The 27,927-nt window shown below is 45.3% G+C and overlaps 2 protein-coding genes across 3 annotated transcripts in view; both read left to right on the top strand.

Moving 5' to 3' along the window:
- LOC111975398 (growth hormone-releasing hormone receptor-like) overlaps positions 1 to 2,291 on the top strand; it is a 55,139-nt gene extending 52,848 nt beyond the window's left edge. The window contains exon 13 of the mRNA XM_024003668.1: positions 1,219 to 2,291. Coding sequence (XP_023859436.1) covers positions 1,219 to 1,320 — 102 coding nt within the window. The 3' untranslated portion in view covers positions 1,321 to 2,291. The remainder of the gene's footprint in view (positions 1 to 1,218) is intronic.
- Positions 2,292 to 4,124: 1,833 nt separating this feature from the next.
- Positions 4,125 to 27,161, top strand: si:ch211-221n20.8 (latent-transforming growth factor beta-binding protein 4). Of its 2 annotated transcripts, none has more exons than XM_024004694.2 (22): positions 4,125 to 4,342; positions 11,265 to 11,405; positions 11,817 to 11,883; positions 12,062 to 12,130; positions 12,475 to 12,600; positions 12,694 to 12,834; positions 13,112 to 13,237; positions 18,842 to 18,964; positions 19,168 to 19,290; positions 19,487 to 19,609; positions 20,671 to 20,793; positions 21,095 to 21,217; positions 21,538 to 21,663; positions 21,948 to 22,076; positions 22,700 to 22,792; positions 23,190 to 23,285; positions 23,930 to 24,025; positions 25,692 to 25,787; positions 25,886 to 25,987; positions 26,137 to 26,242; positions 26,386 to 26,502; positions 26,749 to 27,161. In XM_024004694.2, exons 1-22 carry the CDS (start codon positions 4,148 to 4,150, stop codon positions 26,825 to 26,827), a joined length of 2,520 nt encoding a protein of 839 aa, XP_023860462.1. In that variant the 5' UTR covers positions 4,125 to 4,147; the 3' UTR covers positions 26,828 to 27,161. The 2 variants fall into 2 exon arrangements, with proteins under 2 accessions (XP_023860462.1, XP_023860461.1); XM_024004693.2 differs by having other exon boundaries at positions 12,062 to 12,253.
- The last annotated feature ends 766 nt before the right edge of the window (positions 27,162 to 27,927 follow it).

Here is a 27,927-nt window from a genome sequence, read left to right as displayed (position 1 = left end):
CAGCAGCCTGATGACCTAGAGGCCGGAGAGGGAGTAGACGTGACATTTAGAGTGGATCTTTTAACACAGGCTTCTTTCTTTTCACTTTGTCATGCAGGCCAGTAATATGGACTGAATGCAATGTTGTTGATCCCTTTTGTTTTTTCAAGTATTGTGGTGGCAGCATCATGTTATGGATATGCTTGTCACCAGCAGGGACGGTGGCGTTTTCTGCGGGACAATTACACATAGTTTTATGCAAAAGACACTCCAGAATGGCTTTCCGATTAGGTGTTGAGTGTTCCTGAGTGGTCTAGTCTCAGTTCTGACTTAAATCTGCTTTAAAGAAAAATCTGAGACGAGGTTTAAATATAGCTGTCCATCAATGATCCCCAACCAAACTTGCTGAGCCTGAGCAATTTTGAAGATAAAAGAACGATGGATCTATTTTGCCCTGAGAGTTTTGCAAAGTTGGTAGGATCTTAATTAAAATGATTCACAGCTGTTAATGGCTGCCAATGGTGCGTCCACCTAGTATTAACTCAGGGGTGTGGAGCCCGTGATAAATCAGTTTTACATTTTTCTTTATTTAAATATTTTTCTATAACTTTCTTTTGTTTTGAAAATGTGGAGTAGGGTTGCGTAGATCTAGGAAACAAATTCAATGAAATTTTAAGCCAGAAAAATTTGAAAAAAGTTCAAGGCGGTGTAGAATTTCTATAGACACTGTATCTGATGTTGTCTGGCCAAAAAGAGAATGGCATGTCATACTCTTTTTGACCAGACAGCATCTGATACATGCGCTACATATAGTAAGACAGAGGGGCGCTGTTTCGCTCACTCAGATTCTTTCTCCGGTGAGATAGTTTCAGCCACTTGGTGGGTGCACAGTTCACGGTTCGGTTACTGGAATTATTTTTGGATGAACTTGCGAAGGCAACCTACTTTTTGAAGTGATTTCTTTGACAATCAGATGAAAACATGACTGGTTGTGTTCATGACACATTTTAAAGGTAATGCAACCATGTCTTTAATATAAAAAACAGTTTAAAAAAGTTGTACATAGGAGAGGGGGTGAGGGGTCAGAATGTTTATAAAGGTTTTATTAAACAGCACATCAGAAACACCTCCGTCCATCCATCCGTCAACAACACTGAAATTGGCTGCTTTTGGAGATCATACAATGTGTACTCTGGTTCTACAATCTAAGGTCTTTGGGCGTGTGTCTGTTTCTATCAGGTCCAGAAGGAGATCCATATGAGGTGGCTGAGGTGGCAGGATAACAGCTACGGAGTGGTACTGCCCGGTGCCAAGGGTAGTCAGATGGACACACCGTTCTAGTGCTCTTCATCCACCTCTCCTCTTCCTCTCCAACCTCTGTGTTTTTAATGAGTGTCTTTCGTAGAGGGGTTGGAATAAAGCGGGAGACAAGATTCCATTGGATATCTGTTTACATTGGACAATAAAGTAATGTTCTTCTTCTCCTTCCTGTGGCCTCCACACATTGATAATGTACTTTTAGGAGCGAGTGCTGTACATTGTGTCCTTGAAACCTACAATGTCCTCTCCTCTCTCATCACAATCTTATTTCTAAAGGGACCACCATTGAGTTCATCCATTGTGTCCAGCTTGAGTTTAACTGTTTGGCGCATTGTGAAATTCTCCTCTTCCACTCAGCATCATCTACGGTTTTGTTACATTTAAGGACAATGGAAGTCTATCTCTGTGTAGCTCTGGTCCAGGGCCTTACCTTACGTTCTCAGTGGTACTACACCACGTTTTGATGTGTTTTTAGCAAGTCAGTATGATTGACCTACTGGAAAATAGATGGTTTTATGTATCAAACGTGCCCCTGTTTTTCAGGTTTTATTAGAATATTATCTTATGATGTGTGTGTGTTGCATTCTCTCTGTGTTTTAGTGCCTTTTTGTCTCTTTTTGTGTTTGTGTGTGTGCATGGCCATTGCTCCAATGCCATAGATTCTGTATACAGTATTAGGTCCCCTTGAGGTCCTCAGATATGGCTTTTTGTGGCTATTGACCATAAGCAGGAGAAATACACCGCAGGATAGAAATTCATTAGCCTCCAGCTGTGCCAAGAAATATGAGGAAACGGGCCCTATGCATTTTTACTTTGTCACTCACCTCATTTCTACTATGAAAATAAATATGGCTACACGTGCAGTGCAGATACCATGCCAACTGCATTGTGTGCTGATGTTGAATTTTTTTCTACTTAGGGACAAATTATGTTTGAATAAAGCTGTGTGCTTTAACGTAGGCTGAATGTGATACATAATAAAACAGAATTTTAAATAGAAGAATGTGGTGTCTCTTGAAATAAAGCTACATTTATACTTGAACAGGCTACTGTATTTGCAAGGATCGATGGTGTCTGCTAAACCACATTTTTCTAAAGCTTGCATTCAATTCAGGCTTTAGTTTAGTTTCACTTGCACTTATTCAAAATGCTAACGTTTTAGCATTTGTGGCACAAATCCTGTCCAAGTCCTGGTACTGATATGAGCATTTTTTGTGCATCATATCCAAATCATCCAAATGTATCTAAAATTGATTGTGAAGCTCAACAAAGTCACTTATAGAGAGATTTGAACATGATGTGCAAAGACATTTATAATATCAGTACCATGACTTCAATTGGATTTGTGCACAAATGCTAAAAAGTTAGCATTTGGAAACAGTTCCAGGGAAACTAAACCAAAGCATGGATTTCTGTCAAACCTTGTCCATAGACTGTTTACAGGGTAAGGAAACTAATGTGTAATTTGGGTGAACTATCCCTTTAAGATAATCTTCAATCAGTCAACAGTGAACCCTGTTACTTTATTTGGCACTTAATAGTCTTGTTTATTTTATTAACCACTGCGTGACCAAACATGACTCCAACACCATCATTATGTTTTCTGCTGACACAACAGTGGTAGGCCTGATCACCGACAACGATGAGAAGGCCTATAGGGAGGAGGTCAGAGAACTGGCAGTGTGGTGCCAGGACAACAACCTCTCCCTCAATGTGAGCAAGACGAAGGAGCTGATCGTGGACTACAGGAAAAGTCGGGCCGAACAGGCCCCCATTAACATCGACGGGGCTGTAGTGGAGCAGGTCGAGAGTTTCAAGTTTCTTGGTGTTCACATCACCAACGAACTATCATGGTCCAAACATACCAAGGCAGTCGTGAAGAGGGCACGACAAAACCTTTTGCCCCTCAGGAGACTGAAAAGATTTGGCATAGGCTCCCAGATCCTTAAAAGGTTCTACAGCTGCACCATCGAGAGCATCCTGCCAGGTTGCATCACTGCCTGGTATGGCAACTGCTCGGCATCTGACCGTAAGGCACTACAGAGGGTAGTGCGAACAGCCCAGTACATCACTGGGGCCAAGCTTCCTGCCATCCAGGACCTATATAATAGGTGGTGTCAGAGGAAAGCCCATAAAATTGTCAGAGACTCCAGTCACCCAAGTTATAGACTGTTTTCTCTGATACCGCACGGCAAGCGGTACCGGAGCGCCAAGTCTAGGACCAAAAGGCTCCTCAACAGCTTCTACCCCTAAGCCATTAGACTACTGAACAATTCATAAAATTCGCCACCAGACAATTTACATTGACACCCCCCCTTTGCCATCACCTACATGTACAGATTACCGATGCCCCCTGTATATAGCCTCGTTTTTGTTAAAATTAGGTGAAATCAAAAGTTTGTTTTGACCTGGTTATACTTCTTAAAAGGCACCGAATTGATGGAATGACCCAGCTGGCAACCGGAGGGTTTCTGGCATCAACATATCAGGGGCTGCATACTGCCGTTGTGCCCTTGAGCAAGAGACCTAAGCCCTAACTGCCCATGGGTCGTTGCTTTGGGGCGCTGCTCTGAGGCTTACCCTCGCTGTAGGCCCACTGCTGATCTAGGGTGTATTGTGCAAGCAACCCAACAGTTAGATTAATACATATCTATTCTCTTATAATGCATTGAAAGGCTATTTTATCCTATCAATGTTTTCTGCCACGCTCTCGGCATAATTCCCTTTCCCCACTATAGTTTATGACCTCAATCAAAAGTTCAGACAGGGGACGCCGCGCCCTCAGGCAGCACTCAGGAGGAGAGCGATTTAGCTTGTTGTTCCTCCACTGCGGTTTGGGATTTAAGGAATGGGAAGTATAGAATTCCTGGACAGGATGTGGAGGAGTACAGCACAGCCCCTTACGTCGAGTTGCTGGATTGGTTTGTGGGGAAAGACAACTCCACACGATTTATCTCGCATCTGGAGGAGACCGTGGAAGAAACGCGTTTGGCAAGTCGAAACCTCGCTCACCCAGTGGACCCAAATCGACTATCTGTTACTGGTAAGCAACTTTATTTGATTGCATGTTTTGCTTTCTCTATATATGTCCATTTCAAACGCATTTACATGGTGTGATCTGGGATAATAACTGAATACGACTGTAACTGCAGGTTATGAATTCACGTCTGATCCGCAGTTATTGGAAGTTGGTAGGATACTTCTTACTATTAGGCTATAGTCTATGGGTGTCGGGCAGGACATCGTACTTGGACCGCTATACCCTGAAGAGATGCGTGAAGATATTGCGCAAACGCGTTCCATACTAGAAACAGCGGGAGGGATAATATATTTCTGGGCATGGGCATTCAGAATAGAAAAGACAAAGTTATTATTACGCACACAGTTCGAAATACTTTTCCATTCCATTGCATCATCCCAGACGCACCTTAAGTGGAAACACGTTTATTTTCTTCTGGATAGTGGATAGTTACCCGGGCGTGTCATGGAGAAAGAACAAGAACGGAAGATGGTTAATAACAGGGTCTACTCTGCTGTCTCTTCATCTAGCTTTGTAGCCAGTGTTACATGTCTAGACATAATGTCTGTTAGCCTACCCCCAGCAGTTTAAATGGGTCGAATCGCTTGTCTGCTCAGCTCAGCTGTTGGTTGTTGTATTCCATAGTATGGAGGGATCCCCTTAGGGGTCATGGTCATTTTTTATTCGTTCCCTCAATATAAACAAATAATACCCTCGATATAAAAATGTGTTCCCTAAATTTATTAATTTGTTCCCTCTGATCTCAGCTGCAGATTCGAGTGCATGTCCATGTCAGGCATTGATCAGAGTTAATTGAATTCTACTTCAATCTGGACGTGAAATACAAATATCTTCTCAATTGTTTGAATATATTCTTGAGATCATCTCATTCATTTACATACTTTGTACTCCCTTTTCAGAACCATGATTGATATGGCTGACTTGATAAACGATGGTTCAAATCACAAGCTACTCCTGAATCCTTGTGGATTTGTGTAGCCTACAATCTCTACAAGAACAGCATTCTCATTATGTACAATCAGTGGTGGAAAAAGTACCTAATTGTCATACTTGAGTAAAAGTAAATATACCGTAATAGAAAATGACTCAAGTAAAAGTGAAAGTCACACAGTAAAATCCTACTTGAGTAAAAGTCTAAAAGTATTTGGTTTTAAATGTACTTAAGTATCAAAAGTAAATGTAATTGCTAAAATATACTTAAGTATCAAAAGTAAGTAAAAGTGCAAATAATTTCAAATTCCTTATATTAAGCAAACCAGATGGCACCATTTTCTTGTTTTTTAAATGTATGGATAGCCAGCAGCACACTCTAACACTCACACATCATTTACAAACAAAGTATGTTTTTAGTGAGTCCGCCAGATCAGAGGCAGTAGGGATCACCAGGGATGATTTCTTGATAAGTGTGTGAATTACAAAAATCTTCTGTCCTGCTAAGCATTCAAAATGTAATGAGTACTTTTGTGTGTCAGGGAAAATGTATGGAGTAAAAAGTACATCATTTTCTTTAGGAATGTAATGAAGTAAAAGTACAAGTTTATGCTGAAAGAAAAATATAAAGAACATATAAATAGTAAAGTACAGATACCTGCAAAAAACGACTTAAGTAGTATTTTTACTTAAGTACTTTACATCACTGTGTGCAATGACGGTCCCATTCCCACTTCTCAGCTAGCACATAACATTCTGAGAACCATATGTCTCTTAGAGCTTGTTGAGAGGGTGGTTGTCCTATGGTTATTTTGCATACAACCTTCCCATAACATTCCCTACAGGTTTTGTCATGGTTCTATTTAAAGTCATGTTCTCAGAACGTTAAGAAGCAGCGTTGTTCCCGTTGGAAGTACTTAAGCATAATGTTTCCTCATGGTTTACATTTACATTTACATTTAAGTCATTTAGCAGACGCTCTTATCCAGAGCGACTTACAAATTGGTGCATTCACCTTATGATATCCAGTGGAACAACCACTTTACAATAGTGCATCTAACTCTTTTAAGGGGGGGGGGGGGTTAGAAGGATTACTTTATCCTATCCTAGGTATTCCTTAAAGAGGTGGGGTTTCAGGTGTCTCCGGAAGGTGGTGATTGACTCCGCTGACCTGGCGTCGTGAGGGAGTTTGTTCCACCATTGGGGTGCCAGAGCAGCGAACAGTTTTGACTGGGCTGAGCGGGAACTGTACTTCCTCAGAGGTAGGGAGGCGAGCAGGCCAGAGGTGGATGAACGCAGTGCCCTTGTTTGGGTGTAGGGCCTGATCAGAGCCTGAAGGTACGGAGGTGCCGTTCCCCTCACAGCTCCGTAGGCAAGCACCATGGTCTTGTAACGGATGCGAGCTTCAACTGGAAGCCAGTGGAGAGAGCGGAGGAGCGGGGTGACGTGAGAGAACTTGGGAAAGTTGAACACCAGACGGGCTGCGGCGTTCTGGATGAGTTGTAGGGGTTTAATGGCACAGGCAGGGAGCCCAGCCAACAGCGAGTTGCAGTAATCCAGACGGGAGATGACAAGTGCCTGGATTAGGACCTGCGCCGCTTCCTGCGTGAGGCAGGGTCGTACTCTGCGATGGTTCTATTTAAAGTCATGTTCTCAGAACATTAAGAAAACTTTCCATAAAAAAAACACAAGAAATCATTAGTAATGTTCAAAGAACGTTCTAAGGAATGTTATTTAAAAATATACACGTTCCGTTCTCAGGATCAACAAAACTCTGTCCTCTATCTTGTAATCTTAATGAGTGCTTGTTTCCTTTGAAATAAGGTATGTTTGAAAATACTCAAATGAACAGCTTTGTATGAGTAAAAAAAACATGGTATGTAAGCACCATCCTGGTGGCACAATGGACTAATTCCATGGATAGAGAGCAGAAGATCATAGTTTTGAATCTCACTGACGCCATGCCACAATAAATAATACATGTGTTTGCATGATTAATGCCTAAGCAAATTAATTTCAAAGTGTCCTATCTGTGCTTGGAGTTCAGAACAGTTAACGTAAGCTAGCAGGGTAATTAAAAGTTTTAATGAAACATGCTCTCATAACGTTATTTAATTACCTTCAAATAACCTAGAATTTCCCTTCTCAGAACGTTAATAAAACCTCCCAGGAAAACTTCCAGTGAACCACAGAGAAACATTCTCAGAACCTCGCTGCAACTTAAAAATGTGCATTCCCAGAACAGGCCAAAATGTTCACTTCAGTTCTCAGAACGTTTTTWAAAAAAAACGTTCAGTTCTAACAGTCAGGAAACGTATGGCTCCTTTCCCAGAACCAATGGGAAACCAAAAATGTAAGTTCCCACAACTTCCAAGGAACCAAATGTGCTGGATTGGCCAATAGACTAACATAATGCAGCCTAAATGTAATTCTACACACTGGTTGAATCAACGTTGTTTCCACGTCATTTCAATGAAATTACGTTGAACCAACGTGGAATAGACGTTAAATTGACATCTGTTCCCAGTAGGTATTTAGGTAATTACGTGCTTCAAATAGTGATGATCACTAACCATTCAATAGCTTATTTCCATTTTCAGTGTTTTCATATGCCTCTGAATCACAAGGGCAAACATTAGTAATGGTTCTTTAGATACCTACTCTGGCAATTAGCTAATTTCCCAGGGAACGTATTGTCATCACGACAAAGCAAATAGCTTTAGTTATGAACAAAGAGCCAGAGCCACTTTAAACCATCTTTCTGTGCCTGGTAGGCTATGTTCACCTGCCTATAGCGCAGGGATGAGTGTGCATCATTCCACCTATTAACACCGAAGCCTCTTTGAAATGAAGCACAAAATTTTTTCATGCCTTTCCTTTCTGCCTCCTATGAGTCATATGCACAACTGTAAACATAAACACGTCCAGGAGCTGCACCATGTTTTACTGGACGTACAGTACCAGTCAAAAGTTTGGACGCAAGGGTTTTTCATTATTTTCACTATGTTCCTCATGGCAGAATAGTAGTGAAGACATCACAACTATGAAATAACACATATGGAATCACGTAGTAACTAAAAAAGTGTTAAACAAATCAAAATCTATTTTATATTTGAGATTCTTCAAGGTAGCCATAATTTGCCTTGATGACAGCTTTGCACACTCTTGGCATTCTCTCAACCAGCTTCACCTGGAATGCTTTTCCAACAGTCTTGAAGGAGTTCCCACATATGCTGAACACTTGTTGGCTGCTTTTCCTTCACTCTTCGGTCCAACTCATCCCAAACCATCTCATTTGGGTTGAGGTTGGGTGGTTGTGGAGACCAGGTCATCTGATGCAGTACTGCATCACTCTCATGCTTGGTCAAATAGCCCTTACAGAGCCTGGATGTGTGTTGGGTCATTGTCCTTTTGAAAACACATGATAGTCCCACTAAGTGCAAACCAGATGGGATGGCGTATCGCTACAGAATGCTGTGGTAGTCATGCAGGTTAAGTGTGCCTTGAATTCTAAATAAATCACAGACAGTGTCACCAGCAAAGGACCCCCAAACCATCACACCTCCTCCTCCATGCTTCACAGTGGGAACCACATGTGGAGATAATCCGTTTGCCTACTCTGCGTCTCACAAAGACTTTTGGAACCAAAAATCTCACATTTGGACTCATCAGACCAGAGGACAGATTTCCACCAGTCTAATGTCCATTGCTCATGTTTCTAGGCCCAAGCAAGTCTCTTCTTCTCATTGGTGTTCTTTAGTAGTGGTTTCTTTGCAGCAATACAATCATGAAGGCCTGATTCATGCAGTCTCCTCTGAAGAGTTGATGTTGAGATGTCTGTTACTTGAACTCTGTAAATCATTTATTTGGGCTGCAATTTCTGAGGCTCGTAACTCTAATGAACTTATCCTCTGCAGCAGAGGTAACTCTGGGACTTCCTTTCCTGTGGCGGTCCTCATGAGAGCCAGTTTCATCATAGCGCTTGATGGTTTTTGCGACTGCACTTGAAGAAACTTTGAAAGTTGTTAACATTTTCCAAATTGACTGACCTTCATGTCGTAAAGTAATGATGGACTGTCGTTTCTCTTTGCTTATTTTAGCTGTTCTTGCCATAATATGGACTCTGGTCTTTTACCAAATAGGGCTATCTTCTGCGTACCACCCCTACCTTATCACAACACAACTGATTGGCTCAAATGTATTAAGAAGGTAAGACATTCCTTAAATTAACTTTTAACAAGTAAATTAACCTGTTAATTTAAACGGATTCCAGGTGACTACCTCATGAAGCTGGTTGAGAGTGTGCCAAGTGTGTGCAAAGCTGTCATCGAGGCAAAGGGTGGCTACTTTGAAGAATCTCAAATATAAAATATATTTTGATTTGTTTAATACTTTTTTGGTTACTACATGATTCCATATGTGTTTTTAATTTTATATTTGTGATGTCTTCACTACATTTATTTAACTAAGCAAGTCAGTTTAAGACACATTCTTATTTTAAAATGACGGCCTACCCGGCTAAACCCTCCCCTAACCCAGGCGACGCTGGGCCAATTGTGCACCGCCCTATGGACTCCCGATCACGGCCGGTTGTGAAACAGCCCGGAATCAAACCAGGGTCTGTGGTGACGCCTCTAGCACTGAGATGCAGTGCCTTAGACCGCTGTGCCACTCAACCTTATAAATCGGAGGCATATGAAAATCTGAAACTGGAAGTAAGCTATTTAATGGTCAGTGATCATCACGATTTGAAGCATGTAATTAACTAAATAGAGTCACATTTAGGCTGCAATATGTTATCGACCAGGTGAGACCATCATGGCAGCCTACTTAAGGAGAATGCCATGGCCTCTCGAGTGGCGCAGCGGTCTAAGGCACGGCATTGCAGTGCTAGTGGCGTCACTACAGATCCGGTTTCGATCCCCGGCTGTGTCGCAGCCAGCACACAATTGGCCCAGCGTTAGGGAGGGTTTGGCCGGCTGGGATGTCCTTGTCCCATCGCGCTCTATCGACTCCTTGTGGCGGCCGGCGCATGCACGCTGACTTTGGTCGCCAGCTGTACGGTGTTTCCTCGGACACATTGGTGGTGCTGCTGGCTTCCGGGTTAAGCGAGCAGTGTCAAGGAAGCAGTGCTCCCTACCCCCACCCCAGAGAGCAGTGTGTCAAGAAGCAGTGCTCCTACCCCCCACCCCAGAGAGCAGTGTGTCAAGAAGCAGTGCTCCTACCCCCACCCCCAGAGAGCAGTGTGTCAAGAAGCGTGCTCCTACCCCACCCCCAGAGAGCAGTGTGTCAAGAAGCAGTGCTCCTACCCCCACCCCCAGAGAGCAGTGTGTCAAGAAGCAGTGCTCCTACCCCCACCCCCAGAGAGCAGTGTGTCAAGAAGCAGTGCTCCTACCCCCACCCCCAGAGCAGTGTGTCAGAAGCAGTGCTCCTACCCCCACCCCCAGAGAGCAGTGTGTCAATAAGCCAGTGCTCCTACCCCCACCCCCAGAGAGCAGTGTGTCAAGAAGCAGTGCTCCTACCCCCACCCCCAGAGAGCAGTGTGTCAAGAAGCAGTGCGGCTTGGCGGGGTCGTGTTTCAGAGGACGCATGGCTCTCGACCTTCGCATCTCCCGAGTCCGTACGGGAGTTGCAGTGATGGGACAAGATACTCTAACTACCAATTAGGGAGAAAAAGGGGTAAAAAGTACCACAAAAAAAATTATAAATACAGAATGCCGTTTTTAGGCCTATTTATTATACATGATGATCGGTATGATAATGAATCAATGTGTATATAAAGCATGAACTATTCATAAACATTGATCATATGTATTAGTATATGTCACCCCCCCCAAAAAAAGTTGACCATGTTTCGAAAGTAAGTTTATTACCTACTTGTAGGTGATTGGTATTCTGCAGTCTAATTGACCCAATCACCTGTCCACCTCTGTCCTTCTGTGTGTCAAGTTGTTGCCCTGCCTGTGATGTATTAAACTCTCCCTCTTCCCCATAGGGTCAGGAGATGATGCCACGGCCTCGGACTCACCTTCTGGTGCTGCTGGCAGCGATATGTGTGGCAGAGCCCCTTACCACCCCCAATGGCAGCGACAACGAGGTCCTGAAACACACAGAGGCGTCACTCACCAAGAGCCAGGTCAGTGACTGTCTGTGTGTCTGGGACCCTCTTCCAGATCAGGGCCAGAGTTTGCTAGGCTGGTTAAACCAGACTGAACGTGGCGCTCAATGGTCAAAAGTAGCAAAATCAGCCTGGGCGTTAGACTTTCTGTTTCTTCATTAAAGCAATGTCAGAACATTATTGTTTGACAAGACATTTGGAAGTCGGCTGAAGCTATATCCGCCTGGCGCCCAGGGTATAGGAGTCTGTGGGAAACGCTCGAATTAAGATTTTAAGTGACGTGATGCAACATGTTGCGCAGTGTCAATGTTTTCTCTGCGGCTTCTCATTCTTTGAGTAAAGCATATCATCCCATACTCTCCTGCTTTTTGAGTTGAAGTGGTGCGCGTCATTTTGAGGAGACCTATTGCTTTGTTCCTCTCTTCTCAGAACCTAGAGGTCGAGAACACCATTGGGAACTTCAGTAGAACTGAGCAGGGGGGTGGACCAGCCGCAAGTGAGTGTCTCAAAATATTGAGCCTATTATTATGTTGTTATTGAATACTGAGCATCTGTAATCTTCTTGTCTATCTTACTTTCCTTCTGTCTCTCTCTACCGCTCTCCCTGCCACCCACCTTTCCCCTCCACTTACTGCATCTCCGTATTCTCCTCTTATCCATCTCTTTTTCCTCAGCCCCGGCAGCCTCTTTCAACACCACATCTACCCCAGCCCCAGCTCCTACCCCCACCCGTCAGTGCCCAGGTAATCAGGTAGTGTTGGTGGGCAGCGAGGGCTGTGGATGCCCTGTTGGCATGGTGAATATTGCAGGAGAGAACTGCGCCTGCCCTGTGGGTTACACTCTGCAGCGGGCAGCAGGGTGCCTAGGTGAGTCCATAGAGATGTACTAGAACACTCCTGTTACTTCCAAATGGTGAAAGCCCTCAATGGCACTGCCCATGCTAAAACATGCTTTGGTCCAAGTGCACCCTCTGTCTAACTCAGTAAAGAGCATACACCTACAGTACACCAGTGGTATGGTCTGTGCCACTTTTAACATGGAATCTACTGTGCTGCTCTTTTATATTGCGTCTCTCGTTCTGTATCAGATGTAGATGAGTGTAAAGGGGAGGGGCCAGGACCATGCAGTCTCCATGCCAACTGCACAAACACACCCGGCTCATACCTATGCAAATGTCTCCGTGGTTACCTGATGGGTGCAGGAGGATGCCAAGGTGAGTGTGTGTGCGGCTTTAGCATTTGCGCTTGAGAGTTATGTGATGTTCTCTGTGTGTGTGTGTGTGCGCTTATTCATGTGTGTGTTTCAGATATTGATGAGTGTGCTCTAGCTGAAGTGACAGGGCTGCAGGCCTGTGGGTCTGGGGCAGACTGCAGGAACACCCTTGGATCCTTCTCATGTTCCTGTCCAGTTGGATACGTTATGGCTCTTGACGGACACAGTTGTGTGGGTGAGGTCTTTGTTACGTGTGTGGACGTGTTTAAGGATACTTGTGGAGACCAGGAGTCCTAACAACAATTTGACCAACTGGGGACATTTTCTAGGCCCCACAAAGTCAAATGCTATTTCTAGGGGTTTAAGGTTAGAATTAGTGTTGGTGTCTGAATTGTGTGTCCCCACAAGGTCAGTTGTGCAAGACTGTGTGTGTGTATGCACTCTGTACATTCCCCTGTGTGTGTACATTTTTAGATATTGATGGGTGAATGATATATGTATATCTCTCTCAGACGTTGATGAGTGCAGCTTTGAGGAGCAGTGTCGCAGGGAGCTGGGGAACGTGTGTGTGAACACCCCTGGTAGCTTCGTGTGTCAGTGTCAGCCTGGCTTCAGAGCAGAGGCCCCAGCCTGCATCGGTGAGTTGGTCTCTTGTGGTTGCTGTTATTGTTTCAGTATGTGTCAATCTTATTCCGACTGAGGCTGACAATGTAATTCAATTGTAATTCAGTTTTGTGAACGGATCAGATTGTCCGAAGCATCGAACACAGGCGGTAGGCATAAAATGAACAGACCAGAGGCAGTGGTTCCTTGTCTTTTGTATCGTTTACTAAAACGGGTCTTCTTTCGCCCGACATAATAACTCCAGTACAGGGTAACGTCCAACACCTGCGTAACAAAACAAATGAACATAAACTAAGCCGTTGACCAAAAAACAAAGCAAAACAACGAACTTCTTCTCCTGTCTTAGACTATCATCTACACGTAACAGTTAGAGGAGGAACGCTTCTCTCTACCTAAAGCCTGTCTTGGTTAACAGAGAGACAAGGTGCCGAGTCACAGAAGCTTTCTCTGAGGTAGGAAAAACTGACGTCCTCACAGGTCCCCGTCTCACCTCTCAATCCTCCCCCAGATCCTCTCCTGGCACACCTATATAGGAGGAAGACACGAAGCAATTAGTGGGCCCAGCTGTGTACTAATTGGCTTTACACTGAGTACCTCTCCCCTGAGGAGGGTGATGTCGTGTCGTCTTCCTCCGGCTGGTCATTGACCTCTCACAGTATATTAAAGGCCCAGTGGAGTATATTTTACAGTATATATTATATACATTCCCACGCTATGAGGTTGGAATAGTACTGTGAAATTGTAAAAATGATGATAATGGCCTTTTAGTGTAAGAGCTGTTAGTGTCCAAACCTCTCTGCCAGCAACGGCTATTTTTCAGTGTTCCCCTCCCCACTCAGATCACTCCCAGAGAGTCCCAACAAATTCTGTCTTGAGAAATTGCTCTTTGCTAAGAAGCTATTTTTGTTTCTTTTTCACCATTTTAATTGAGGAGAAAAATCACAGTATGGTACTTCATTGTTAACCAAAGATTGTTTGATATTGAGGTAAAAATGTCTGCATTAGACCTTTAAAGGTATATGAATGAGGGATGGTACAGAACGGCATAGGCAAGATGCAGTAAATGGTATAGAGTACAGTATATACATATGAGATGAGTAATGTAGGGTATGTAAACATTATATTAAGTGGCATTGTGGCTAGTGATACATTTTTACATACATTTCCATACATTTCCATCAATTCCCATTATTAAAGTGGCTGGAGTTGAGTTAGTATGTTGGCAGCAGCCACTAAATGTTAGTGGTGGCTGTTTAACAGTCTGATGGCCTTGAGATAGAAGCTGTTTTTCAGTCTCTCGGTCCCTGCTTTGATGCACCTGTACTGACCTCGCCTTCTGGATGATAGCGGGGTGAACAGGCAGTGGCTCGGGTGGTTGTTGTCCTTGATGATCTTTATGGTTTTCCTGTTTCCTGTGACATTGGGTGGTGTAGGTGTCCTGGAGGGCAGGTAGTTTGCCCCCGGTGATGTCATTGTGCAGATCTCATACTTGGAAGAGCTTACGATTGTGGGCGGAGCAGTTGCCGTACCAGGCGGTGATACAGCCGACAGGATGCTCTCGATTGTGGCATCTGTAGAAGTTTGTGAGTGCTTTGGTGACAAGCCGAATTTTTCAGCCTCCTGTGGTTAAGAGGCGCTGCTGGCGCCTTCTTCACAACCGCTGTCTGTGTGGGTGACCAATTCAGTCTGTCCGTGATGTGTACGCCGAGGAACTTAAAACTTACTACCCTCTTTCCACTTACTGTCCCGTCGATGTGGATAGGGGGTGCTCCCTCTGCTGTTTCCTGAAGTCCACAATCATCTCCTTTGTTTTGTTGACGTTGAGTGTGAGGTTATTTTCCTGACACCACACTCTGAAGGCCCTCACCTCCTCCCTGTAGGCCGTCTCGTCGTTTTGGTAATCAAGCCACCACTGTAGTGTCGTCCGCAAACTTGATGATTGAGTTGGAGGCGTGCATGGCCACGCAGTCGTGGGTGAACAGGGAGTACAGGAGAGGGCTCAGAACGCACCTGTGGGGCCCCAGTGTTGAGGATCAGCGGGGTGGAGATGTTGTTACCTACCCTCACCACCTGGGGGCGGCCCGTCAGGAAGTCCAGTACCCAGTTGCACAGAGGGTGGGGTTGAGACCCAGGGTCTCGAGCTTGATGACGAATTTGTAGGGTATTATGGTGTTAAATGCTGAGCTGTAGTCGATGAACAGCATTCTCACATAGGTATTCCTCTTGTCCAGATGAGTTAGGGCAGTGTGCAGTGTGGTTGCGATTGCGTCGTCTGTGGACCTATTGGGTCGGTAAGCAAATTGGAGTGGGTCTAGGGTGTCAGGTAGGGTGGAGGTGATATGGTCCTTGACTAGTCTCTCAAAGCACTTCATGATGACGGAGGTGAGTGCTACGAAGCGGTAGTCGTTTAGCTCAGTTACCTTAGCTTTCTTGGGAACAGGAACAATGGTGGCCCTCTTGAAGCATGTGGGAACAGCAGACTGGGATAAGGATTGATTGAATATGTCCGTAAACACACCAGCCAGCTGGTCTGCGCATGCTCTGAGGACGCGGCTGGGAATGCCGTCTGGCCCTGCAGCCTTGCGAGGGTTAACACATTTAAATGTTTTACTCACCTCGGCTGCAGTGAAGGAGAGCCTGCAGGTTTTGGTAGCGGGCCGTGTCAGTGGCACTGTATTGTCCTCAAAGCGAGCAAAAAAGTTATTTAGTCTGTCTGGGAGCAAGACATCCTGGTCCGCAACGGGGCTGGTTTTCTTTTTGTAATCCGTGATTGACTGTAGACCCTGCCACATACCTTTTGTATATGAGCTGTTGAATTGCGACTCTACTTTGTCTCTATACTGGCACTTAGCTTGTTTGATTGCCTTGCGGAGGAAATAGCTACACTGTTCGGTCATGTTTCCGGTCACCTTGCCCTGGTTAAAAGCAGTGGTTCGCGCTTTCAGTTTCGCGCGAATGCTGCCATCAATCCACGGTTTCTGGTTTGGGAATGTTTTAATCGTTGCTGTGGGTATAACGTCGCAGATGCACTTTCTAATGAACTCGCTCACCGAATCAGCGTATTCGTCAATGTTGTTGTTGGACGCAATGCGGAACATATCCCAATCCACGTGATCAAAGCAGTCTTGAAGCGTGGAATCAGATTGGTCGGACCAGCGTTGAACAGACCTGAGCGTGGGAGCTTCTTGTTTTAGTTTCTGTTTGTAGGCTGGAAGCAACAAAATGGAGTCGTGGTCAGCTTTTCCGAAAGGAGGGCGGGGGAGGGCCTTATATGCATCACGGAAGTTAGAATAACAATGATCCAGGGTTTTACCAGCCCTGGTAGCACAATCGATATGCTGATAGAATTTAGGGAGTTTTGTTTTCAGATGAGCCTTGTTAAAATCCCCGGCTACAATGAATGCAGCCTCAGGATGTGTGGTTCCCAGTTTACATAGAGTCAGATAAAGTTAGTTCAGGGACATCGATGTGTCTGCTTGGGGGGGAATATATACGGCTGTGCTTATAATCGAAGAGAATTCCCTTGGTAGATAATGCGGTCGACATTTGATTGTGAGGAATTCTAAGTCAGGTGAACAGAATGACTTGAGTTCCTGTATGTTGTTATGATCACACCACGTCTCGTTAATCATAAGGCATACCCCCCCCCCGCCCCTCTTCTTACCAGAAAGATGCTTGTTTCTGTCGGCGCGATGCGTGAAGAAACCAGCTGGCTGCACCGACTCCGTTAGCGTCTCTCGAGGAGCCATGTTTCCGTGAAGCAAAGAACGTTACAGTCTCTGATGTCTCTCTGGAATGCTACCCATGCTCGGATTTCATCAACCTTGTTGTCAGAGACTGGGACATTGGGCGAGTAGTATGCTAGGGAGTGTGAGCGGCAATGTACCCGTCCTCCGGAGCCTGACCAGAAGACCGCTTCGTTTGCCCCTTTTACGGCGTTGTTGTTTAGGGTCGCCGGCTGGGATCCGATCCATTGTACTGGGTGGAAGGCAAAACACAGGATCCGCTTCGGGAGAGTCATATTCCTGGTCGTAATGATGGTGAGTTGACGTTGCTCTTATATTCAGTAGTTCCTCCCGACTGTATGTAATGAAACCTAAGATTACCTGGGGTACCAATGTAAGAAATAACACGTAAAAAAACAAAATACTGCATAGTTTCCTAGGAACGCGAAGCGAGGCGGCCGTCTCTGTCGTCGCCGGTAGCAACCATCACTCCTGTGTTCCAAAGGGACATTGTGTTAGCTAATCCAAGTTTGTCATTTTAAAAGGCTAATTGATCATTAGAAAACCCTTTTGCAATTATGTTAGCCAGCTGAAAACAGTTGTTCTGATTAAAGAAGCAATAAAACTGGCATTCTTTAGTCTTGTTGAGTATCTGGAGTATCAGCATTTGTGGGTTCGATTACAGTCTCAAAATAGCCAGAATGAAGCCCTTCTGAAACTCGTCAGTCTATTCTTGTTCTGAGAAATGAAGGCTATTCCATGTGAGAAATCGCCAAGAAACTGAAGATCTCGTACAACGCTGTGTACTACTCCCTTCACAGAACACCGCAAACTGGCTCTAACCAGAATAGAAAGAGGAGTGGGAGGCCCCGGTGCACAACTGAGCAAGACGACAAGTACATTAGAGTGTCTAGTTTGAGAAACAGACGCCTCACAAGTCCTCAACTGGCAGCTTCATTAAATAGTACCCGCAAAATACCAGTCTCAATGTCAACAGTGAAGAGGCGACTCCGGGATGCTGGCCTTCTAGGTAGAGTTGGGGAAAAAAAGCCATATCTCAGACTGGCCAATAAAAATAAAAAATTAAGATGGGCAAAAGAACACAGACACTGGACAGAGGAACTCTGCCTAGAAGGCTAGCATCCCGGTTAGGTTAGCATGTATTGCGGGTATGATACTGTATTTGTGTCACTGTCCCAATACTTTTGGTGCTCACTGTATCGTCCTCCACAGTCCCTGTCCGTAAATACCGGGCTCGTACCAGTGATCCTCTGCTCGCAAACACACGTGACCATCCTCCTTGAAAACATTACCAACCGTTTGAGCTATACCAAAGGTAGCAATTGGATAGCTCCATCGGCGACATTTCAAGCTAGCTGTGGAGTGAGTTTACGGTACATTTTTAACTCCGTTACATTAGCGTGTTAATAGCAGACCCTGCACAAGAATAATGGGTGTGCAGTAGGTCAGCCAAATATGTTGGGTTGAAACATTTTAAAACAACATTCCTAGCTAATTAGAAATGAGTAATTAAGTGAATGGGCGAGATTAAAAAAGGCAGATTGGGGCTAATTTGAATGGGTGCCAACAGCAGATTCTCACGTGTGTAACCCAGTAGACCCTTCATGACTGCCCTGAAAAGCTTCCGGTTTGTGGACCTGTGGCTCACGGTTCACGCTGGATGCTTGATTTACTGGTTCTTTGGGGTCCATGCAGGACCACCCTAAAACTGACTTATCTTCTGAGATGTAAGTATTTCTTAACTTCTTTTTCGCTTTCTCTCTCTCTCTCTCTCTCTCTCTCTCTCTCTCTCTCTCTCTCTCTCTTTCTCTTTCTCTTTCTCTCTCTCTCTCTTTCTCTCTCTCTCTCTCTCCCTCTCTCTCTCTTTCACAGATGTGGATGAGTGCAAGGAAACTCCAGAGGTGTGTGCTGGTCAGGGTGTGTGTGAGAACACTCTTGGGAGTTATAAGTGTGTCTGCCAAAGAGGTTACCGGGGCAATGGCACATACTGTGAAGGTAAGAAGCAATGTCATTGCATAACGGAACGTAATATTTCTGTGGAAAATGTATTTTAGATTTAGAGAGTTTAATAGTCACAGGGTTGCAGATGTAAAGGGTTGCAGATGCAATTTGAAGTTGATTTGTTGATAATGACTTGTGTCCCCTCTCTCCCTCCCTCCCTCCCTCCCTCTCTCTCTCTTTCTGTCTCTCTACTCCAGATGAGAATGAGTGTGCATCAGGGCGTCACGGTTGTGATACTAATGCTCGCTGTGGGAACATCATTGGCTCCTACTTCTGCCAGTGTTACCAGGGCTTCAATGGGGATGGCTACTCTTGCTTCGGTGGGTGAGACAGAAGCAGATGGCTTGTGTGTGTGTGTGTGTGTGTGTGTGTGTGTGTGTGTGTGTGTGTGTGTGTGTGTGTGTGTGTGTGTGTGTGTGTGTGTGTGTGCTCAAGGTGTTGCTGTACATACCATTGTTTTACTGTGCTCTACTACAGTGTATTATTATGGATGTCTGTTGATTGCCATGGTTACAGATGTTGATGAGTGTGCCCTGAGCAATGGTCACTGTGAGCACAACTGCACCAACGAGCCAGGAGGCTACAGCTGCCACTGTGGCACAGGCTACCAGCTAGCCCAGGACGGACACAACTGCACAGGTAAACTACAGTACTGCACAGGTAAACTACAGTACTGCACTGGTAAACTACAGTAATGCACTGGTAAACTACAGTACTGCACTGGTAAACTACAGTGGTACACTGGTACACTAGTAAACTACCAGTACTGCACTGGTAAACTACAGTACTGCACTGGTCAACTACAGTACTTCACTGGTCAACTACAGTACTGCACTGGTAAACTACAGTACACTGACACTGGTAAACTAACCAAGTAATGCACTGGTAAACTACAGTACTGCACTGGTAAACTACAGTACTGCACTGGTAAACTACAGTACTGCACTGGTAAACTACAATACTACACAGGTTAAAGGTCCAATGCAGCTGTTTTTATCTCAATATCCAATAATTTCTGGGTAACAATTAAGTACCTTACTGCGATTGTTTTCGATAAAAAAAAAAATATATATATATTTTAAAGGACAAATTTCTCAAGCAAGAATTTTTCTTGGACTGTCTGGGAGCAGTCTGGATGGAGAGGGAAAAACTGAAAACTAGCTGTTAATGGCAGAGAGGTTTGAAACTCTCTTATCGGTCTGTTAACTAATTTACCACATGTTGATGTCACCATGTAAGGCCAAAACTCCATCCCACCAAAACAGGATGAAATTTCAGGCGGCCTTTTCAAACAGCTCTTACACTAAAAGGGCATTATCATAGTTTTCACAATTTCACAGTATCATCCCAACCTCATAGTGTGGAAATATATATAATACACAGGGAAATCACATTTTTCACTGCACTGGGCCTTTAACTACAACACACCACAGGTGAACTACAGTACTGCACTGGTAAACAACAGTACTGAACAGGTCGACTACAGCACTGCACAATTACTAGAGGATACTACTCCGTGTACAGGTAAAGAGCATATCGCTATTAACACAGACAGACAGAATGCTCTCCTTTGTGTACTCATAAAGAGTAAACTACCCTCAACATATAAAGAGTACATAGCTAGTTAACCACCTACAGTACACTACATAGCTAATGAATACGCACTAACCTGAATCTCCTCCCTGCCCTTGGTCGCCCAGACGTTGATGAGTGTGTGGTGCAGAACGGGACGTGTGAGCAGGTGTGCACCAACACGCAGGGCTCCTTCCTGTGTTCCTGCCGACCTGGCTACCAGCTTCATATCGACCGCCACAGCTGTGTAGGTCAGTAGTCAGTGGGCCACTAAGATCCAGTTCAGCCATGTTCTGGCCCAGTTCTGCTACTGTAAAACCTTAGAAAAGCATAGTGTGGAGTAGGATGGTAAATCTATCCAACTAGACAGTATGTTAGAGGTAAAGTAGTCAGCCTAGACTCCCAAGAGTATTGTATTTTATCCGGGCTTACTTTCAGTTTTTGAGAAATGCACTTTATTTAGCTTGTTATGTATCTGTTGGATGCCGCTAACTGTAACACAGTTTGTAATTTGGTGTGTGTTCTCTGTGTCTGTGTGGGTGTGTGTGTTAGATATTGACGAGTGTAAGCTCCAGAACGGGGGCTGCTCCCACACCTGCACCAACACACCAGGGGGACACACATGTTCCTGTCCCGCCCCTCTACTGCTGCATGCGGACAATATCAGCTGTGTCAGTACGTCCGCCACCTTCGCCTCACCTCACTGTGTGTGTGTGTGTTTGTTTGAATTTATCACGGTGCTCCACAAAGAAACCCAGACCGACAGTGTGCATGACTGCATCCTTATTTTCTGCCCATGTTGCTGTGGTATTGTACTCGTGTCCACTTTCCATCAAGTGATTTCTCACAGTGCTCCACAGAGAAACTCAGACCTACGTTTCCAAAAGTCGGGGGTTTCCAACATACACGAGAGTGTGTTGTGCGTGAGTAGATCGGACCAGTTGTGTGTCTCCTGTGTACTATGTCGCGTAGCGTGTGCTTTCTCTCCTGGGCAGACGTGACGTCGTGCGACTTTAGGAGAGGCGGCTGTGACCACGTGTGTACTGTACGCGCCGAGGGGCTTCTCTACTGTAGCTGCAGTGCAGGATGGGAACTGGGCAAGGACCTGAGGAGTTGCCTGGGTGAGAACGTCTTCCTATTATTCCTTCCCTCTATTTCTCTTTCCTCTTGCTTTTTCCCCTTCAAGGTCACCTGCTTCTTGATATAAAAAAATATATAAAAAAACTGTCCAGTCTATGAAAATATGTATGAGACATTTCCTTTACTTTGGGGTTAAAACAACAAGCTTATATGTACAGAACACCTCCAAATATGAACTTCCATGTCTCTGTTTCTCTGCCCCTGTCTTCTCTGTCTCTGTCTATCTGCTTGTCTGACACTGGGCGGTCTCTCTCCTCTGTCTCAGATGTGAATGAGTGTGGGGACTTCACTAACGGCGGTTGTGAGCAGCTGTGTCAGAACCACCCTGGTGGCTTTAACTGCAGCTGCGGGGAGGGCTATGTAGCTCGTACCGACGACCCCACCAAGTGCCAACGTGAGTCTGCTGTATATCCCACGGCCTGAACTCTGAGAAGTACTCTAATGAGTAAATAAAAAGTAACTGAAAAAGCATATGTAATGGACAAAATGACTGGTTTCTACTTATCATTCTATATTAGACTATTATATGTGTGTTGAGGCATCTACCACGGTTATGTAGCCTAGGCAGTCGCTCGTGGCCGCTAGTTCTGCATCGTTTAGTTTTGATGTACACTCAGCACATACAGTATATTTGTTCCGTTTTTTCCCCCGGCGGCTCACCATTTAAACTGGTTAAAAAGGGAAATGATGCCTTTGCAGCCTGAATGGAGGATGCTTTATTTCCGAGCCGGTCCACAAGGGACACGAGTTTATTACCGGGAATGCACGTCTAACGGTAGTGCAGATCTAGCGCCCATTTATCAGCTGCCTAGGCTAATGATTATGCTGCATGTGATTTAGTTTCAGTCTCTTGCTCTCGACCTATATTTCTCTGTCTCTCTGTCTCTCTCTCTCTCTCTCTGTCTCTCTCTCATACTCTCTCTCTCTCTCTCTCTCACTCTCTCTCTTTCTCTCTCTCTCTCACTCACTCACTCTGTCTCTGTCTCTGTCTCTGTCTCTGTCTCTGCACCTGTCCAGCGGTGTGTGACCCCCCATGTCAGAACTATGGAGCGTGTGTGGCCCCTCACTCTTGTGAATGTCCTGCAGGTTACCCTGGTCCTGGCTGTTCAGGTACGTGTGTATGTATTGGGGCCTAAATCCACACACATATACTATAGACACATGTAGTATATGTACTGAACAGAAATATCAACGCAACAATTCATTTCAAAGATTTGACTGAGTTACAGTTCATATAAGGAAATCAGTCAATTTAAATAAATAAATTAGGCCCTAATCTATGGATTTCACATGACTGGGTAGAGGTGGGCCTTGGAGGGCATAGGCACATCCACTGGGTAGCCAGGTCCAGCCAATCAGAATTAGTTCTTCCCAACAAAATAATTTATTTCAGCTCATGAAACATGGTACGAACACTTTACATGTTGCGTTTATATTTTTGTTCAGTGTAGTAAGTGTTGTTAACATTGTGACATGACGTGAATAACATGTTTGTTGCGTGTTTCAGCCATGTGCTCCCCGCCCTGTGCCCATGGAGGAACATGTATGCGCTGGAACATGTGTCTCTGCCTACCTGGCTGGACGGGGACCGGCTGTCACACAGGTACACTGTCCCCGTCACGCTGGCTGCATCTGGAATGGCACCCTGTTCCCTGTACAGGGCTCTGGTCAAAAGTAGTGCACTATATAAGGGAATAGGGTACTTGTTCAGACTTGGCCAATGTCAGTCCCCCACCCTGACACATACTGTGACACTTTTCATCTCCCTCCCTCCCTCCCCTTCTCTCGCATCCTCCTTTCTTGTCCCCCTCTCTCTCTCTCTCTCTCTCTCTCGCTCTCTCGCTCTATCCCCTCTCTCTCTCTCGCTCTATCCCCTCTCTCTCTCTATCCCCCCTCTCTCTCTCTCTCTCTCCTCTCCCTCTCTCTCTCCTCTCTTCTCTCCTATCTCTCATGCGTCTGCGTTATATATACCCCCCCCCCTCTCTCACTCTCTCACTCCTCTCTCTCTCTCTCTCTCTCTCTCTCTCCTCTTCGCTCTCTCGCTCACTCCTCTATCCCTCTCTCTCTCTCTCTCGTCTATCCCCTCTCTCTCTCTATCCCCCCTGCCTCTCTCTCTCTCTCTCCCTCTCTCTCTATCCCTTCTCCTTCTCTCTCTATTCCTCTCTCTCTATATATATACCCCCCCCCCTCTCTCTCACTCTCTCTCTCTCTCCTCTCTCACTTCTCCTCTGCTCTCTCTCCCCCTAGCTGTGTGTGAGCTGCCCTGTGCCAACGGTGGTCGCTGTGTGGGTCCGGAGAGCTGCCATTGCCCCTCGGACTACACGGGCCCTCAGTGCCTCTCACGTGAGTAGACAAACAAACTATCTGAATGCATCCAGGACACCAACCACACTGGACACATGAGCCTCAGATTCATTTTGACCATATTTTATGGGGCACTGTTTGTATCCAATGTTCCGTCTTGTTTTTTTTTCGCCACATAGCACATTTCAGGTCCGCTGAGCGCAGACTTGAACATTGAATATTCTGTGCAACTTCCAGTGTGCGTTTACTGTGAACACTGAGGTTGTACCTGCTTTAAGTTACAGCTTCAGACAGCGGTCAAGTAGGCTACTGTGGCTATTTGATCATAATGTAGGTCTACCAGTATCCTACCGTCAAAAACAATGGAGAAAATGCATCCCATGACAATTTAACATGGAAATAGCTGTTCTATCATTCAGCCTACAGTAACATCCAATGTAGGTGTACATTGCATGAGCCTTTTGAAAAAAATATGCAGGGCTTCACCTTAACCTGTTAATCTACATGTCCTTCAGACAAGGAGGTGATTGAAAATGTTGTGTTGTTTGATGCAAGAAACCACTACAAAATAAAATGCATTATTATTCCAATACCATTATTACAGAGAATCAGACAAATTATGATACCCTCTGCCTATTGGCTACTTAGTTTATTCAAGACCGTATCAAAATACAACACTGGCCCCAACACTGTCCTCTTCAAATTGAATGAAACAGATCTATATATGGCAATGGTCTATTTGCATATATGCCTACTTCAGCTCTGATTGGTTATGCTGTACCGGTCTGTGTAGAGTAGGGGCTGAGTTTGGCCTCCCGAGTGGCGCAGCGGTCTAAGGCACTGCATCGCAGTGCTTGAGGCGCCACTACAGACCCGGGTTTGATCTTAGGCACAATTTGCCCAGCCTGTCTGTATATCGTCCGGATAAGGGAAGGGTTTGGCTGGCCGGGATGTCCTCGTCCCATCGCACTCTAGCGACTCCTTGTGGCGGGCCGGGCGCATAAACGCTGACTTCGGTAGCCAGTTGTACAGTGTTTCCTCCAACACATTGGTGCGGCTGGCTTCCGGGTTAAGCAAGCAGTGTGTCAAGAAGCAGTATGGCTTGGCAAGGTCGTGTTTCAGAGGAAGCATGGCTCTCGACCTTCGCTTCTCCCGAGTCCGTACGGGAGTTGCAGCGATGGGACAAGACTGTAACTACCAATTGGGGAGAAAAAGAGGTGAAAAGTACAAAAACGAAAAAAGGGGCTGAGTTGTTAGTGTCAAGGCAATTGCATCCTACTCCTATGCGTCTGCCTACAACAAAAGCACTTGCATAGTTAGTTTTGCATACTAAGTCTTGCATAGTTTGTTTTGTTTCGGGTATGTTGCATTCAAAGTGGCTAATATTGTGTTGAAACGTTGGTAGTGTTAACTAAGGGGGAAAACTCTTGAAAGTTGAGTGAAGTTCAGTCTTGTGCTTCGTTGTTCAGGCTAATATTTATTCTGCACGGCAGTCCCGGGGGAGCTGCGCGGCCGCGCGCAGTTTAGAGGGAACATTGCTTGTAACGTGCTATATTTTGTTAAAAATGTGAATTTCCGTGCCACAAATATACAGTATAATAAAAATATGCCATTTAGCATACGCTTTTATCCAAAGATACTTACGGTCACACATTTTACATATATATGTGTCTGTGTGTGACGCGTGTGTTTGTGTGTGTTCTAGCTCTGTGCACACCAGCCTGTCAGAACGGAGGGAGGTGCGTAGATGTCAACAAATGCACGTGTGTCGGAGGGTGGCAAGGCGCTCGCTGCCAGATAGGTAATAAGATAATGATATGCTGCCCTCTAGTGGTGATAGTACTGTATCTCAGTACTACAATGTGAAGGCATCACTGTGCGTGTGTGTTTTTCACCCAGAGCCTGTGCAGTGCCAAAAGCCCTGTAAAAATGGTGGCGTGTGTGTGGGCCTCAACAGATGTCGTTGTATCAGTGACTTTATTGGGAGTCTCTGTGAGACAGGTGAGTGTGTGTAAGTGTGTGCACGTGCGTGCACATGCCTGCGTGTGAAAGACAGACAGGGATGTGTGTGTTAATGTGCTTGTACAGTATGACGCAGGTGACTTTGCGTGAGAATAATACATCTAGATGTGTGTGTGTTGTGTCTGTAGCGGTGACCACCCCCTGTGTGCCCCCTTGTCAACACGGTGCCACCTGTAGTCCTCACAACAAGTGCACCTGTCCAGAGGGCACGGCTGGGATCCGCTGTGAGAGGCTGTGAGTACCAACCAGCCAACCCAGCACCAACAAGCTGCACGGGCATTCCTTATTTGTAGGCAGTGTAGTGCGCAGCGCCGCAGCACGCCTTTGAATGAATCCCGGCCTGAGTTTTTCTCTGTTTGTTTGTGTGTGTTGATCAGGACGTGTCCTGTGGTCACTACTGTGGTCAGTATGGCCCGTGCTGTCAGGAAGGGTGTGAGGGAGAGTTACGTTGACCGCTGTGGACCCCTGGGAGTTCAGCTCTGCACCAAGTACAGGTGACAGATCTCACACACATGGACACATGCTCTCACTCACTCACTCACTCACTCACTCACTCACTCACTCACTCACTCACTCACTCACTCACTCACTCACTCACTCACTCACTCACTCACTCATCACTCAGACACACACACACACACACACCAACACTCCTTTATATAACACACAACCAAACCATCACTGAAACATACTGCACTACACACACTATCCCTCAGTCTGACTGTTCTCTGTGGTTGCAGGATCAACCAGGCGCGTGTGTATCTGCAAGCTTACAGGGTGGGCTATAGGGTCCAATGTCCTGAGAAGAATGGGAGATGAACTGTTTCCCTGGTTACCAAGACCCCACATCCCCTGGGAAGCTCCACACACATGGTCTCTGTGAATGGTAAAAAAAGACACTTGTGATAAGAGGCTGTTTGATTCACAACTCAATAGGAAAATCAACCAAAAGAGGTCAAACTCATGAGCTGACCCCAAACATTGACCAAACGAGCCAACATTTTCCTCAGTGTCTGCACTGTAGTTTATGCAATATCCCAAACATTTTTTCCATGAGCTATGTCCTCGAAATGGAAAATGTTCATTTTTATATGTTGTTTTTGATGCTCCTGTATGGCAGCTGGACGTTAGTAAAACATTTTCTTGGATTATTGCCTTTGGATTATTCTTATTATTGGATTATTGAGATATACAATACTGATTCTTTTTCTTTTTATTCCTCCGAAGCTTAAGAAAGTTTCTAACACAAGACACGGTAACAGTAAAATACAAAGAAGTTACTTTTTTAATGCTAAGAGAAACGGAGGCATTACAGCCATGGCTTTAATAAATGATCAATCCAGAAGAAACAATCAGAATCAATTATCAATAGAGGTTTTATTATTTTCTGGTCAGGTCAAAGGGTTTTTCTGGAAAGGCGGGCGGGAGGAGGCGAGATCAGGTGGGAACATTTTAGCCTGAACAACAGACACAACTCGGCAAAGGTAACCTGTCTAAATGACTAGCACTCACATCTGTAGCCATGAAAAGCTTTGAAAGGCTGGTCATGGCTCACAACAACACCATAATCCCAGACACGCTGGACTCCAATTCACATACCGCCCCAACAGATCCACACACTGGACTTCCTGACGTGCCGCCCCCAGGTGCTGAGGGTATGCAACAACACCTCCGCCACGCTGACCCTCAACACGGGGGCATCTCAGGAGTGTGTGCTTAGTCATCTCCTGTACTCCCTGTTCACCCACGACTGCGTGGCCGCGCACGACTCCAACACCATCTTTAAGTTTGCTGACGACACGACGGTGTTAGGCCAGATCACCAACGACGATGAGACCGCCTATAGAGAGGAGGTCAGTGACCTGGCAGTGTGGTGCCAGGACAACAATATCTTCCTAAATCTCAGCAAGACAAAGGAG

Source organism: Salvelinus sp. IW2-2015, linkage group LG16 (genome assembly GCF_002910315.2).
Source record: "Salvelinus sp. IW2-2015 linkage group LG16, ASM291031v2, whole genome shotgun sequence".
Taxonomy (NCBI): domain Eukaryota; kingdom Metazoa; phylum Chordata; class Actinopteri; order Salmoniformes; family Salmonidae; genus Salvelinus; species Salvelinus sp. IW2-2015.
This window is presented reverse-complemented; position numbering and strand designations above follow the sequence as displayed.

Excerpts from the sequence above, each read along its gene's own strand:
- si:ch211-221n20.8 (XM_024004693.2), top strand. The coding sequence starts at position 4,148 with ATGGGAAGTATAGAATTCCTGGACAGGATGTGGAGGAGTACAGCACAG. Across the intron at positions 11,406-11,816 it reads CGTCACTCACCAAGAGCCAG|AACCTAGAGGTCGAGAACAC; the intron begins GTCAGTGACTGT and ends CTCTCTTCTCAG. Across the intron at positions 26,503-26,748 it reads CAGCTCTGCACCAAGTACAG|GATCAACCAGGCGCGTGTGT; the intron begins GTGACAGATCTC and ends CTGTGGTTGCAG.